Source organism: Sinohyriopsis cumingii, chromosome 6 (assembly GCF_028554795.1).
Source record: "Sinohyriopsis cumingii isolate HCF-2022 chromosome 6, ASM2855479v2, whole genome shotgun sequence".
In the NCBI taxonomy this organism is placed as follows: domain Eukaryota; kingdom Metazoa; phylum Mollusca; class Bivalvia; order Unionida; family Unionidae; genus Sinohyriopsis; species Sinohyriopsis cumingii.
Window position 1 is genome coordinate 90,566,866 of NC_142966.1, and position 17,154 is coordinate 90,584,019.

Sequence of the window (17,154 nt, forward strand, 5' to 3'; positions counted from 1 at the left end):
CCAGGTTCTTAAGTGTTATGCCAAAATAAATATCAGAAATGTTATTTGTTACTGATCTATGAGTAAAGCCAGTAATTGTGTCTTTGTGATTGTCTTCAATTAATGTTCTAAATACAGTCCTTGCTCAAACAATAGCCAATATGTGTTTCTTCTTTAACTGCATACACAGCCAAGCAGCAGACAATGCAGTGGTTGATAAAAGATTCTCACAATTTAATAAATGTCAAAAAACTAAAGCCGCCAACATGTTTGCTGGGCTTCACGGTGTTATTAGAAGCAATCAGTTGACCAGTAAATAAAGTCCACTGTATTAGCTGGAAATTGAAAGGGTATGAAATTGTACATGCATTCAGCTTTTAAAAACATTAAAGTGACTCATGACCATTGCAGGCCTACTGCACTTAGTTCTCGGGTTTTACATGTGTTTGGTGTTTGCTTATGAACTCAGTAATTTCCTTTTTTTAATAAAATATACTTTACCGTTATGGAAAAGCAAGTTCACAAATGCAAGTTGTTCTCTGCACTTTGCACATTGATTAGTATAGTAGGTTTCACACGTTTCTTTCCATATTCACAATATCTGAAGTAAAAGTTATATGCATGCTGAAAGCATGTGTTGATTATTAATTATTTTTGCTGTAGTTGTTCAAACGAATATGCATACAAGCGTTAATATTGGAAAAATTACAATTTATAAATGTACACGGAAACGCATATGAGAACATTTTAGCAGTATGAAATTTGTACAGACACCGTTCATAGACCCTGGAACGTAATGAACCGTACACATGCTTTGTGTTTCTTAACCTAATTGTTGCTGTTAATTTTTCCCATTGAATTCAGACACATAAATTATTGAATAGTTTAAATATGTTTGCAGTTTTTGTAATGAAATTACATGTATTATGGATTAATTGCAAGCTCTGATGGTATGATATCAGACAGCAAGTAAACGATGTTAATACTCTGCTCATGCTATATATTAGACATTGAATTCAGACACAATGATCTGGGACAAAATTATTGAATATTAATAATCTGTGTGCAACTTTTCAATGGAATTACATGCATTATGGATGAACTGCATGCCACGACAGCACGATAGTAAACAGTGTTGATACCCTATTCATCATATACATTAGACAAGAATACCCATATATGTGCCAATGAATTGTTCTCTGAAACAAGTAAATACTGTAAAACCCCGCATTAACGCGACTGCACTATTAACATGTTCCAATTTTTGGGACCCCAATTATCACTTTACATCGGGTTTCCATTGTATCACTGTATGTTCAGAAATATTCCACTATACCATGGTACAATATTTTTTGTGGTACCAACAAACATGTAATTCTTTGCAAAACCAAAAAATGATTGTCCATGAAAATACATGAATTCGTAGTAGGATATGCTAGTAAGCATCTGCCACTGAATTTTCATTGCCAGACATAATGTATTTTTATTGAAATGAATCAGCATCTGAGATTTTTCATTGCCATTGGTGATTTTGTCAGTTCCTTACACTAACCTAGATTGCATTGTGCAGAACATTTGTCTACTTGTAGTGTACTTTTTTGCTGAAAATACAAGATACACTAGCTTTCATTTCCAAGTAATTTTTCCTACCATAAACAATGAGGATCATCATGAGAAACGTACTGTACATTGACAAAAATCACTTTGTGTATGAACAGCCATTTAAATGATTTCAGAGAAAAGGAGTGTATGTTTTCACTGAGCCACAGCAGAGAGGGGGCACTAATAAGCAGACCAGTCTCCAAGAAATCATTGTGGAAAGCCCTGGTCCAGTTGTGAACCCCAATCCCACATGTCCACGGGAGCAGCGTCTTAAACCAATGAGGAAGCTAAAAACGTAAGCATAATTTCATTGCATTTACCTGTATACACAAATTGGTCTGTTTTAATTCTGTTTTTATCCTGCTGTCACACTTATTGTTGCGTACAGCCAAAATATTTAATTGCATATCTCATTTGAATATTTTTACTTTCCTAACATTTCTGACTGCAACTCTTTGATTATCTAGAATATTGTTATCAACCTTTTTCATGCCTGGTATGTAATTGGAGGAGAGGATATAGCTATAGCTTTGTCCATCTGTTTGTCTGTCCATCATATATTAGTCTGCATGATTATGAGCATTTTATGGTGCATAACTCACCAACTTTCAAGGTATTTCTATGAATCATGGTATGCTTATTGGACTAATGGCCTCTATGAATCATGGTATACATATTGGACTAATGGCCTCTACGAATCATGGTATACATATTGGACTAATGGCCTCTATGAATCATGGTATACATATTGGACTAATGGCCTCTACGAATCATGGTATACATATTGGACTAATGGCCTCTATGAATCATGGTATACATATTGGACTAATGGCCTCTATGAATCATGGTATACATATTGGACTAATGGCCTCTATGAATCATGGTATACATATTGGACTAATGGCCTTTATGAATCATGGTATACATATTGGACTAATGGCCTCTACGAATCATGGTATACATATTGGACTAATGGCCTCTACGAATCATGGTATACATATTGGACTAATGGCCTCTATGAATCATGGTATACATATTGGACTAATGGCCTCTATGAATCATGGTATACATATTGGACTAATGGCCTCTATGAATCATGGTATACATATTGGACTAATGGCCTTTATGAATCATGGTATACATATTGGACTAATGGCCTCTACGAATCATGGTATACATATTGGACTAATGGCCTCTACGAATCATGGTATGCGTATTGGACTAATGGCCTTTATGAATCATGGTATACATATTGGACTAATGGCCTCTATGAATCATGGTATACATATTGGACTAATGGCCTTTATGAATCATGGTATACATATTGGACTAATGGCCTCTACGAATCATGGTATACATATTGAACTAGTGGAATCTATGAAACCTTGTATACATATTGGACAAGTGCTCCAGATGTGCCTTCTGCTACTCAAAATTTGAAATTTTCATGGTTATGCTTTTGTCCATTTTTCTTTTTATCCATCTATTATCCACGCTTTCATTTTCATAGCAAAACTTCAGATGCCAAATGAGGATACTCCCTATCCACTATCAAAGAAAGGCAGAAATAGTCTAGATCAATCATGAAACCCAATCATACTGTGGTGTGGACTTGAGTTTTGTTTCAAAGCTTTAGTTCAAGAGAACTTAAGGATGTTGTCTCATTCTGCTCAGTTCAGGGTCTCTGGACATGGATGATGAGGTTGATCATCTCTTAAAATCAAGTAGATTGCTGATCACCTGTCTGGTAAGATTCAGGATCCTAGTAACTCCAAAGCATTCGCATAAATCCAGAACTCTGCATCATCCTCTGTCCACTGGTACAGAATGCATCTATCATGTTCAAGTTTCAAGTTCAGGAGAAGCTGTGGTAAAGATATTGGTGCTATTTTAAAAAATGAATGGTCACCTGTTCTAGAAGTTGGTTAGAAATAGAATAGCAACCTCGTTTTTGACACTGTTTAATGATCATGCTTGAGAGTCAACATGCAACACTGTGAAAGTGTCTAAGCAGGGCAGTTCACCTCACTACAGCAAAACATCCTGACTGCCTTGTGTATCCTTTATTTACTGATACAAGATGCTTCCTTTGGTCATCTTTACCAAGTTCCATTACATCGTGGCTCTTAGATCATTATGTTTCAGTAATCATAGCTCTGAAGTTCAAATTACCCTCTCAGCATTTTTACTTGTGTCAGTCTCACTTCCAAAGGTGAGAAGACCATCAGCGGGACAAATGGATGAGGTTGATAACCGCAGCTGTATCTTATCAGGACGATATCTTGCAGAAATACATGGCAAGTTTGATTCTGATTAAAGGTATGAACAGTTTACTTTCCCTTCTAAGTTGGGTTTTCTTGTGAACAACATCTCTCCTTCCCAGCATTTGTTCATTTTGCTGTGGAGTTTCGGACTATTCTCAGTTTAGTTCACCTCCCACCCACCCATCCCCAGAGCATCAATACTCACTGAATAGTATCCAAGCTGTTCATTTCTATGAGGGAGTTTCTGCAACTCCTTGGACTCAATGTGGCCGTCAACTTTCATCTGCAAATGACTGTCAGTGAAAAAAGTATGGAAAACAAAGATTTGCCTTTGAGGTCTGGGAAAAGTATGGAATTTCAACTTGCTGTGTTTAGGTTTTGTTGTTGCTTTAACTTATTCACGTGTTGAGTTGATGTTTATCTTTGTGGGGTTGGATGGTCAGCTGGTACAAACTGGTTCAATGTGATTGGCAAGACACGCATGACCTATCACACATGCATGATTGGTGGATACTATTAAATCATGCGGATACCAGATGCTCATTTGTTAATTTGAATTTTGTCTGGCAGTTTGGTTTTTGGATGAAGGACAGTTTTTATGCCTCAGAATTCCTTGGCTATGCCACTTCAGACAACCTCTATAAGTTGAAGGAAGCCAGCTCTTCCTTCGGGTTACAGGGACTGATGTAGCAATAAACATGATAACTTACCAGAAAGATCCAGAATTTTGGAATCTGAGGGTTTGGTTCATGCATAACAATAACCAAAATAAATACTTACCAATTATTTCTGTTTCCAGTGTCATTGTGGTACAAGATTGTACATTAAATTATGACCAGAATTAAAGTTTTCTATAAAATAGTGAAAACTGAATACAAGGATTAGTCTTTAGTCCAATTAAAGGCACTACAAATTATACATGTAAGGATACTCAGACTACTAAAAGATACCTTTCAAAATATAAGAATTCTAAATTTCATCAATGGGTGAGTACTCCACACTAGAAGTGTCCTCACTGGGTCCCAATTATATATTTTCCTGGAATAGCCCAAAGACATTCTGGACTGTTGTTATCCTGTAATATATGCAATAGGTATGTGGGTACTTGTGTGTGTGTGATTTGGATTTTTAACGTAGCTTTAACCATGTTTCATTCGCATCGCTATGATGTCTGCAGTGTAACAGTTTATAGTGATGTCTACCACTGGTGCATCATGCTGCAGACATGTAGCATGATGTCCCACCCAGTCACATTGTCCATGCACCAGGCTGACCAGTCCTAACACTATGACTCGGCCAGGGATCGAACCCACGACCTCCTGCATCCAAGGCGGACGCTCTAACCACTAGGCCACCGGAGCATTCGTCTGGGTACTTGGGTACATGCCCATTGATAGCCCAGGTAATAAAAAGAACCATACACATTTAACTTGTAAAGGCAGCACTCACTTTGTTTTGAAGTTGACAGTCCTTCTGATTGAGCCATAAGTACTTGTACTTTTTTAGTGCAAAGCAGAGCTATGCCTCTTCCTGTAAATAATTGACCTTAATCCCATAGCTGACAAAACTTTGATTGAGCCCTGAGTGTGGTACAGTAGTAAATAACAGGTCGTTTTATTGATCTTGCCGCACAACTGACATGTTCAGTTACAACCTTGAATATATTTCACAAATTGTTTGATCAAAGTGTTTCTTATGAAGGTCAAGCTCAGTCTCTAAATTATCATCTGCATATGACAGTGAGGCCAAGGAAGGGGAGTATAATGATAATTATGATGACTAGACCACAACAATATACTCAGTAATTGAGGATTTGAGAACTTTTTCAGACGATGAAGATGAACTCCTGGACTTTATACCAGACATTAGGTAGTGAAATTTGTAGGATATTGTGAATTTTAAGAAATGCAGTCTTAACTTTATGTTTGTACACATTTAATAGTTTCCCTTTGATCAGGCAGCTGGGTATCCAGTCATTAGGATCAACGGGTACCTAGTAGAAGTTTTCCAAAATTATCATGTGATTTGGCTGACTCCTGCATCACATATAAACTGATCTACTGCCTTAGGGTAAGATAGATTTATCTTGCTGTGTATAAAACCTTAGATAATTCTTCCTGGAAAATCAGGCCTGCCTTTCTATATATTTGCAGTATGGCAGGTGCCATGGTTGAGAAATATTTTAGTACAGCATTTCACAAAATCATAGTTTCCCTTGTGCTTAATTTCTGTTTTGATTTTGACACAGAACGGAGAAAGAGAAGGATTCATCAGATTCATCCCGGGATGCTGAATTTTTGTTAACTCCTGAAAAAGAGAATGAAAATGAGGAAAATGCTTTAAAAGAAGTGGAGCTATCTCCTGCAATAGGTCATGTCAAAATGGAGGATAGGAAAGAAGGTATTGTTCCTAAAAAGGCAACAACACGCAGACTTAAGAAGAAAGGAGATGAGAAAAAGGCATCCAAGACTCGTCAGACAACTTTGGATGAATTCTCTCTCAGTTCTCAGGACAACACATCACAAGAAATACTTACAGGTTCACAGGATATTGCTGGCGTGGAACTGTCAGAAAAATCAACAGATTCTCAGGATACTACTTCTTCAGACAGTAAACAAACTCGACGCAAGACTGTGAGACAAAAATCTTCAGATTCTAATGATTCAAAAGTGAAGGTAACACAACAAAATTCCTTGCCATCAAGGAAGGGAAATAAAGAAACTCAACAAAAAGAGAAAGCAAAAGGCAAAACAAAAGATAGTGGTGCACCAAAGAGTACTTCTAGAAAGGGAAATAAATCTGACACAGACTCTAGTGGTACAGACAGTGGTGCCAAAAAGAGAAAAATAAGTGATTCAGAGGAAGTTCCTATGGCAAAGAAATCCAAGGGGCCATTGGTGGAAAAAAAGTAAGTGATCCTAGTGACATATACCATATTTACTTTATATGTTTGTTGTGACACCATAAATTAATTTTTGAAGTAAATTTTTTGTGCACTGTATGTTCTGGGACACATCATTTTTTCAAGTTGTAAGTTGTGGGACACCTTTGAAATCATTAGAAAATTACATGTCGGAAAATGTACTTGAGATAAAATTCTTTATCAAATCTCCTGAAGCAGGAACTGCAAGGACTAAAGTCAGATTTATTCAAATCTGTACCAGTCATGCTGATTCTCACACTTTTAACCCCCATCTTATTATCAGTTTGTCCAGGAATGAGATCAGAGTACACTAGAATTTCATCCATGTTAATGGTCATATTGTCGGCGTAATCATCTTCTCTTCTGGCCTTCACAAATTCATCAAAGAAATTTATTTTCTGCACGCCCGGTCGTCAATGTTCATACACGAAGAATTATATTGTGTCACTTTAAAAAATCCAATGTTTCAATTTATTTTCAAAATTCTCTTGAATACATGTAAAAAGGAACCAAAGTTAGCTTCCATATCTCTGCCGAGTGGCCGAGTGGTCTAAAGCACTCTCCGTTACGGATCACTGCCATCTCACCTCTGTCTGCGTAGGTTTGAGTCTCGGATTCGGCCAATGTGGGTATGTGAGAAAGCTTGCCAGTAGCTTCTCGAGGGTCGGTGGTTCTTTCCGTGGATTTTTCGGGTTCTTCCTCCACCATTAATACTGGCCGCCTTGTATAGCCTATCGTGTGCTGAAAAATGGCGTTAAACCCTACAACAACAACAACCATATCTCTGCCAACTGACATATTGGCACACTTAAAAGAATCCAATGTTGGCTTCCAAGGTCAGCTTGCTTAGTAATAAAATAACCTTTGTATTGATATCCCTTTTTTTTTTAAAATCCCTCCTAAAAAGTATCCAGAGTCAGCTTCCGAGGTTGGCTTGCTTTATAATGATAATAAACTTTGTCTTTGATGTCCTGTCAGTAAGTTTCAGCCAATGTGGGTATGTGAGAAAGCTTGCCAGTAGCTTCTCGTGGGTCGGTGGTTCTTTCCGGGGTTTTCCTGGGTTCTTCCTCCACCATTAATACTGGCCGCCATGTATAGCCTATCGTGTGCTGAAAAATGGTGTTAAGCCCCAAAAAAACAACAACAACTGTCAGTAAGTTCAAACAATGAGTTTACTGCTCACTGCCAGTTGTGTTTATTCACCACTAGGCTTCTATTTGCTTGGCATCTATAGTTATAATTAATGCAAACAGGCATTGATCATTGATGTTTGTGGGTAAATGGTATACACAGCAATAATTTGCTTTAATAATACTTTTTGTAACATATGCTAGCAAAAAGATTGTCACGTGCACTCAAGTGAATGTATTTTCAAATAATGATTTTTATTTGCAAAATACTGTCATATAGTTGACCTGGATATAATTCAACCTTGGTTATTTTGCACCTAACACCATGTCATGCTTGAAAGGTTGATGTCTTCAAGAATCTTTTAATTATTTCCCTTTTGGTGCAATTTTTTTGGATCCAATTTTCAGTCAGATAACATTTATACCTTTGACTATAACCAAACACAATTCGTTTCTCAATGTTCAATTCAGTGAACAATGGGTCATGTGCTATCGGACATAAACGATACACACTACAGTATGGATGCCTATGCTACATATACAGAGTTCATGGATATATTTTATTCTTTAATGCTCATGATGAAACACAAGAGGAATAAATGATAATAAAACAAGGTTAGTTTCTTTCATTCTATTATCAAATAAGCATTTTGTTTATTTTATGCAATGTGCGGGGGGGGGGGCATAAAATTCAACACAAATTTATATTGTTTCTTATCTTGGGACAAGTGACCTAGGTGACAAAAGTTTCACCATAAGTTCTGGGACAGGAAAGAAAATTATTTTATCGTGCCCCAGTATATACGGTAATACTTGAATGTTTGCCATTCGCATAATTTTTATTCTTTATAAAGGAAAACAGACTCAATTTCATACATGAATGAATATACTTAGTGATTGGAAATATATACAAAAACATTAAATTCTACTGAGCAGTTTTAAAGATATGAGCAGAAGGAACAATTTGTTTTTTAGGCTGCCATATTTGGGCTATTTGGAAAACTTACTTCTCACCATGGCATGATAACTATAAATGATATGTTAGGTAAACTTGTGTACCTATTGAACTTTACTTTAACTGGCACCATATAGCAATTGTATTTATTTGCTGTTAAAATCTGTTACATACAATTTATATCAAGATTAAATCAAACTTTCTAATTTTGAATGACTTTCAACCCTCTGTCCTATAATCATATACCCAGCACAGATAATGCAATTACAGATTTCATAGAAGATATATCCTGTGCAGTGGTACAGTTGTTGATTGCAGAAAGAAATAATTTATCCCATATAGAAATGCCACAAACCAAAACTCATTAAATACCAAATTTTCAACACATTTTATATTTAAGAAAATCTTTTTCCTTAGGCTGTTTGTTTTCTTTTAATACAAAATTCATTTCATGATTGGAAAAAAATATGATCAGTCCATTTGATCAACATTTTATTTTACTCTTTCTTTTTTTTAAAATTCTCTCACTTTAGCATTAGTATGTCTGTCCATTACAGTACTTCCAGCAAAAAGCTGCAGTGTAGAAATTCTTGACAGTTTTTTTTATTCCATAACCTTTGGGGTAGCCATCTGTCTTTTGCCACATAACCTTTTAAACTGCTCTTGAAAATTTACAGCTATGTTACCTTTGGGGTAAACATCTGTCTTTTACCACATGACCTAAACTGCATATTAGAAACTCCTGAAGCTTTATAGTTATGTTCATTGTTGGAAGAACATACTTTAAGATATGTATTAGACATATTTTTTGGATTTTAATATCCCTGTATGTGCACATTGGTTTAATAATAATTTATTGCCCTTGTTTGAGAGAGATGTTCCACTCGAATAGGACTTGACTTGAGTGAATAAAGCTTCATATCTCCCCTAACAAGGGTAATAAAAAATGTACAATGTTTCTTCTCTATGATCTCACTAGATGGAGATGAAAAACTAACTTCAGTAAGTGCACATTATGCATGTAGCCATTTTTGGATTATGCCATCCATCTAGTCCATATACAATAGAAGAGGCACTGCGGTGAATGAAAAACATCTTGAGGATTGTGATGCCACAAAGTATTGCCAAGAACTAATGAATGAATGCATGCCATGATTGTCATGTTTTAAAAAATTGTAATTTGCCTATTCATTGTAACATGAAACTATTGCATATAAACATAATTGATTCACTTGCATGCCAAAAGTTTGTGGCAAATGTGATTTTTTTATCTCAGTAAATATATTGATAGGAAAAGTAAAGTGTTCATAATTAAGTCCAAAAATCAGTATTTTCCATATTAATTCAGGTTGTTTGGTAGGACTATTTTCTTGTTTTCCTAAGCTTCTGCTTAAATTTTGACAGCAATAACCTCTGTATGTATCAGGAAACTCAAAGACAGTGTATATTAAGGAGTATGGACTGACATGTATGTTATCAACATTAAAGCAGGAATCAGGCTTATACTTCTATGTATTCCAGTGGAATCTATTATGATACATAAACTATCTTGAACATTAGTTTTACATGTAGACCAAAAGTTACGAAGTCAGCTAGAATTTACAAGCCAAACAGGTACAGACAATTTCTTAATTTTATCATCAGTATTCATTAACAGTTCAGATACTGTGGTTTCATTTATTTTTGCGGATCTCAATTTTCATGGTTTTGTGGATTTTCTTTTTTAAAAAGGACATTTTCATGGGTACTTAAATTTGTGGATTTGCCTGTCAGAGTTCACATATTTGTAGCTTTTCATTTTGTGAATTCACCTCTACAGAGGCTTAACACATTAACCCCTAGCGACGACTCAACGGGGCAGGAGGTAGTAGCCTACTGCCGAGCTCTGTAGCATTATGGTCATGCATGATACACTAAAGTGGGTGGTATTATAGAAAGGTAGACAGATATAGCTCTACAATGATACCAAATAATCTGGAATATCTAGTTGCACTACAAAATACAGATAAAAAAACACATTTTTTGGACCTGTCTTTTTTGTTACCCAAAATTCGCCCCTGGTTGGAATCCGATTTTGTGTCCGGATTTTAGACTTTTTGGTCTCAGATCTAAGGCAAACCGGTATGAACTGCAAACAGATAGATGAGCCTTTGCAAAAAGTAGGATGAGATGGGCATTTGGAATAAAGAGTGGTCTCCATACAAAAATAATGGCTCCATTTAGCAAAAACAAAAATTAAAAATAAAAAGGAACTCCAACGTTTACCCTTCTGCTCACGTGCGAGTCAAATAGCCAATGAAAACGATGTTTCTAATACAACTAGGCAGTATGTTATTGAAAGATGACCAGGGATTCGGTATTTTCGAGTCTATTCAAAAATAGCTTTCAAAATGTGTTTCCTACTCGATTTTCAGGCGAAAATGACGAAAAGCTTCAGGGGTTAATGTGTTAATATAAAGAACATGAAAGAACTAAATGATAACAACAGCAAATGGTGGTTGCTTCAGTGGTTTCAGGATTATTTACCCAAGAAGATTTATGTGTAGGCTTTATTGATTTTCTCGTTACTCAGGTGTCATTTGTGTAGATTCATAGTGTTTCATTAACAATTGTGCCTCAAGAAATATAAATCATATTTTACAGTTGTTCATTTGGATTCACTTCAGAGGATATGCAAGATTACCAGAGTATATAAAGTCAGGCAATGGGTATTTCATGCAACACCAAGATGTTGCTCTAGCTCATCTAGTTCTGAGGAAAGTTACCTCAAATCTAGATCACCATTGACTGTAAGTGACTGGTTATTGATCAGTTACTTATCACTGGCCACAAGGCTCATGCAACTGACCACCAGTCAGCTGATTTTATTCACTGGTCACAGATAATGGGACACTGGTCAACAGACAGCCGAGTACCAGGTACTGGACTTTTAAACTTGCACAATCTAGGTTTATCTTCATCAGTAGGTAAAAATACTATCTTACACTACATTCCCCACTTGTCCAGACATAGGGATGGATAATCAGTTATTGATCCGAAGATAAGAAATTGGACCATTGTCCTTTTGCCCTTGTTCCCTTGTAACCTATTTGGTATATGAAACTTCCCTCTTCAATGGAGAGAACAACCTATACTGCCATGGATGTTGTCTATGCGGCCCACTGTATTGATAAGTGATAAGATCCACTGACCATAACAAGTTATGCAGACTCTCCCAGGGTGTGCGATCATGTGATTCGTGCAAAATTTTTATGAATTCATTTAGTTGGAAAGCACTGATGTGCAAGAACTCATGCAAAGCAATTTCAGGTCACGAATATGAAAATGTATTCTGTGCAGTATACAGCTTTATTCAGTCATTCACCCTTAAAGTGCTTGTAGAAATGATAGAAACCGCTCCATTGGCCTAGTGGTTAGAGCATCCGCCTCGGATGTGGGAGGTCGTGGGTTTGATCCTTGGCCGAGTCATACCAAAGACTTACAAAAATGGTACTAACAGCTTCCTCACTTGGCACTCAGCATTAAGAGGTTAGTGTTAGGAATGGTCGGTCTGGTGTCAGGATAATGTGACTGGGTGGGTCATCATGCTACATGTTTGCGGCATGATGTTCCAGTGCTAGACATTACTATAAACTGTCACACTGTAGACATTGTAGCGATATGACTGAAAAATTGTTAAAGCTATGTTAAAAATCCAAATCACACACACACACGCACTTGTGTTGTGTCATGTTTATTTTTTTGTAACTGTTTACATATCTGGTTTCTTTGGCTCGACATAAATGATTTTTAAACTAAATTTGATTGGCACTTTGAACACTGTAACAAGCATTGTGTTGAACTTTGAACCTTAAATCAAGAAAAATTTTGCAAACGCACATTTATAATATGGGCTATCTGGAAGACCCAATATGGCAGATTCACAGCATTGTTCTAAAGATTAGATGATGATTTAGTTCAGCAAATACTGGTGGATCATAATAATGAAAGTAATTTAATGTTAAAGTTAGGAAGCAGATCAGATTATAGAAGCTGGGAAAGTGTTAATGAAGATACCATTGAGTGATTGTTAACCAAAAAGGGGCGTTAAATATGAAACTAATGTACATGCTGGATGGACAAAAACATATGGCATGCAGGTCAACCCCTCATTTCAGTGGTATTTCGAAATTAAATGTAGAAAAGGCAGACAAACAAGCCAAATTAAAATACAATTTAAAAGTAAAGTGAACCTTTCATTTCTTTTCTCATCACAGTTTAGCCCTGCAGGATCATGTGCTACAAAACCATATCGCCTTAGCGTAAAGGTTGCGATAAATCAAATAAATAAGAATCTGTAAATGAAATTAAAAAGTAAAGATATTTATTTGATCAAAATACCTCTGTTTGAACAAGTTGACCATGACACTAATGGACTTGAAACCCTTTTACAGCATTTGGAATAGTAAATCTGGCATACAGTACTAGTAGTAGTCAGTAGTTCAAGAAAGTTAAACTTTGGCAGAGCTTATGTTAATGAAAAATCATATTTTGGAACAGAATTATCCAAAAGACAATAGGTGTGAGCTATGAAAAGGGGTTCTCAGTACAGAACAATATTCTTAAACAGGTAAGAAACAGATTAAGCTGAAAAACAAATAATAGATTAATGCTTACACAACTAGAGGCCACATCCCCCGATAAAATCTGCGAGGATCTCTGGTTCTGCAGGAAAGATCATCATGGAAGGAGAGGGTTTGTTCCCCTTCCCCTAAGATTCCCAGGCGAGATTAGAAGAATTCTTTATCTTCTGACAGGATGTTTTATATTCCAACTGCAGTTGAAGGGACCACAATCTCATAGTTCTCAACTGCAGTTGAAGGGACCACAATCTCATAGTCCTCAGCTGCAGTTGAAGGGACCACAACTGCATAGTCCTCAACTGTGGTTAAAGGGACCACAATCTCATTGTCCTCAACTGCAGTTAAAGGGACCACAATCTCATAGTCCTCAACTGCAGTTGAAGGGACCACAATCTCATAGTCCTCAACTGCAGTTGAAGGGACCACAATTGCGTAGTCCTCAACTGCGGTTAAAGGGACCACAATCTCATTGTCATCAACTGCAGTTAAAGGGACCACAATCTCATGGTCCTCAACTGCAGTTAAAGGGACCACAATCTCATAGTCCTCAACTGCAGTTGAAGGGACCACAATCTCATATTCACTTAAAATAAGGGCCAGATAAGTAGGACACATTTTGTGAGAGCTGGTGTCATTACGAGTTTGACTCAAGTCATAGAAAAGAAGTTCTCTATCAAAATTTGGCTCTTATTTGATGATCACAAATACCAGAGCTTATTCTTATTTACCTAATTCCCACCGAAATGACAAGCATGGTGAAAAATTTAATGTTTGTTGCCAGTCTCAACCAGATTATAATTCGGTGGACATATCTAGGTCTAGAGATAATAAAACTAATCATTTTATCCAGTAATTCATCATATAAACATATGAAAGGAGGGCTTATGCTATGAGTGATGATTTTTTATTTTAACCTGTTTTTGAGAATTGGGTTTTTTTTTTTGTTATACAACAAGTGGTGAAGCAAAATAAGAAGGAAAAAAAAATATTTGTATAAATGTTCAATAATATTTAATCATTACCTCTGCTAATGTGACATGAAAATATACAGTAACTCGTGTCTCAAGTAACTGTTTTGAACTTTTATACCCACTTCTCCCAATTTTCACTAACTTTGTCTATTCTGACTTAAAAGATAATTTCATCCAAGCATTAGGGTCCAGCTTTGACCCTGACTGATCAGTTAATGCACTAAGACACTTGAATGATTAAGATGACATTTGGTAAGTAAAAATGTGCAGTAACTTACTGTTCCACTTTAGTAACACACATAACATATATGAATGGAAGGAGGGAAAAGTTCTGGCAAGTAAGATTTACTAACGTTTGATAGGGATATTTCAAAAAAATTCTGGTGCTGCAAGTGGAAAGTGGGGTCCACCAGGTGGTCTGTAAAGGACAGATTGTAAAATGTCCCTAAAATGTCCTTTATGTACAGGTTCACTGTATATGTTGGCAGGCTTTGAAAACTAATTATCCCAGCTTGAACTCATTTTGAACAGTTTTGTTGTAGCATCAAAATTTCTGACTTTTAACATGGATATTACTGCTGCAGATCAGACTTTCAGCCCATCAAAACATTTTAACTCATTAACCCCTGGAGGTTTTTGTCATTTTTGCCTAAAATGCAAGGAGGAAACACATTTTGCTGGCTATTTCTGAAAACATCCTAATGCATCAATGTTCAAGAGATTTTCCATTAGCCTAATGCCTAGTTGTGTTAGAAACATTTTTTTTCATTGGTTAATTTGCTCACACATGAGCAGAAGGGTAAAAGTTGGATTTCTTTTTGCCTAATGGACCCATCATTTTCATATTGAGACCACTCCTTATTCCAGATGCCCACCTTATCCTACTTTTTGCAAAGGTTCACCTGTCTGTGCAGTTCAGACTGGTCTGCCTTAGGCCTGAGGCCAAAAAGTGTAAAAATCCGGACACAAAATTGGATTTCGACCACGGGCAAATTTTGGGTGGAAAAAATGGGGGGGGTCAAAAAAATTTGGTTATTTATCTCTGTATTTTTTAGTGCAACTAGAACATCCAGATTATTTGGTATCATTGTAGAGCTACATCTGTGTACATTTCTATAATAGCACCTACTTTAGTGTATCATGCATGACCTTGATGCTACAGATCTCAGCAGTAGGCAACTACCTCCTGCCATGTAAATGCTGGCCTAGGGTTAATGAGTTAAGTTTGCAGTCATACTAGAACCGAATTTATTACCATTTAACTAAAAGTATATATGATTGTATTTAGCTCATCCCTCAAGAACCTGGAGTCAGACCTCAGTTCATCTGCAGAAACAATGTCACCATCACCATCAAAATCTCGCAGCAGAACACCATCATCACAGAGTAGTACTGGTAGTTTCAAGTCACCCACATCACCACCTCCCACTGCCAAGGGATTATCACGAAAACGAGCTGCAGCTCCAGAAAAAACTGTAGCAGAAAAGTAAGTTCATATTAACCGAAATGTAGATATTGGATCTGTGCAAGTTACGTTCAGATAATACTGATCCACTATGAAAATATCGCTGCTGCGACTAAAAATATAAATTTTGTACAAAAAAGATGATTTTGTTTTCATCATCTTTACCAAAAATGCAGAAACATTTAAATGACTTCTTGAAAACCACTCAACTAAATTTGACAGAATGTGAAAGAAAGAATGCTGGTATAGAAGTCTTTAATTTTTTGGTGGTGGGGGTATAAAAGCTGTTAGTCCCACATTAAATATGGCCACTGTCTTTTACGATAGAAAAACATTTAAATGACTTTAGAGAAGCAACATTGCATAAAGGCATTCAAGTTTGTAAAATAGTGCTTGTCCATTACTAGAAGTAGAAACAGACTTCCACAAGTTCATTTGTGTAAATTGCTGAACAGAATTCGACCACCTTTAACATAAAGCATGCAGGCATAGTAGGAACCTTTTCAGTATTGGATAAACAATACTAAGGTGTCATCAAATATGGATGAATGTAGAAAAACTAGTGAAAAGTGGAAACAGTTGTTTTCATAGCATAATCAGTTGATAGCATTGAAAAAATTTCCACAGAAAGCATACTTCTGACCTGGATTTCTTGGCCAGCTGCTCTTGCATTTATTTTGTTCGGTATATTAACACTTATTCCAATCGAACATTGTTTCCTATACATATTTGCCCATTGATACTGGTAAATATACTCTATCAGGGCTTCCGTTAAATTGATATTTTACGGAGTCCCAAGGATCCCTGCATTTGAATTTTATTGGGTCCTTACAAGATGTTGAAGGGTCCCACTTTATAGTTTCTACAGTTAAGTTGTGTCTATGTGAGTGTCTGTAAGAGAGTGAAAGAGAGAGAGAGGTCTCACTAGATTTTTGTGAAAATAGGAGTTTCACCAGCAAAAGTTGCAGTCCCCTCTCACAGTCATGTTCAGTGTACATGAAGTGGATAAATATCCATTATAATGCCAGGAATAAAGAGACACAAAACCTTGTCAGATGTAATTATTTGTAATTCTTTAAATAGTCATGTTATTAAAATTGATATCCCATCGGTCGACTTGGGAACATGCTACTTAAGGCCGTTATATAGACAGTAATTTGTTATGCCTGCCGAAACAAACATATTGGGCATGATGTCTTAATTACAGAAGTAGATGATTGTGAATTTAATTTTACATTTTGCA

The 17,154-nt window shown here is 36.3% G+C and overlaps 1 protein-coding gene across 3 annotated transcripts in view; it reads left to right on the forward strand.

Moving 5' to 3' along the window:
* Window positions 1-17,154, forward strand: part of LOC149797423 (sister chromatid cohesion protein PDS5 homolog A-like) — a 134,609-nt gene that overhangs the window by 102,337 nt on the left and 15,118 nt on the right. For all 3 annotated transcript variants that reach the window (XM_089962212.1, XM_089962211.1, XM_089962213.1), the window contains exons 30-32: window positions 1,716-1,876; window positions 6,094-6,753; window positions 15,735-15,932. In XM_089962212.1, the coding sequence (XP_089818338.1) occupies window positions 1,716-1,876; window positions 6,094-6,753; window positions 15,735-15,932 (1,019 nt within the window). The remainder of the gene's footprint in view (window positions 1-1,715; window positions 1,877-6,093; window positions 6,754-15,734; window positions 15,933-17,154) is intronic.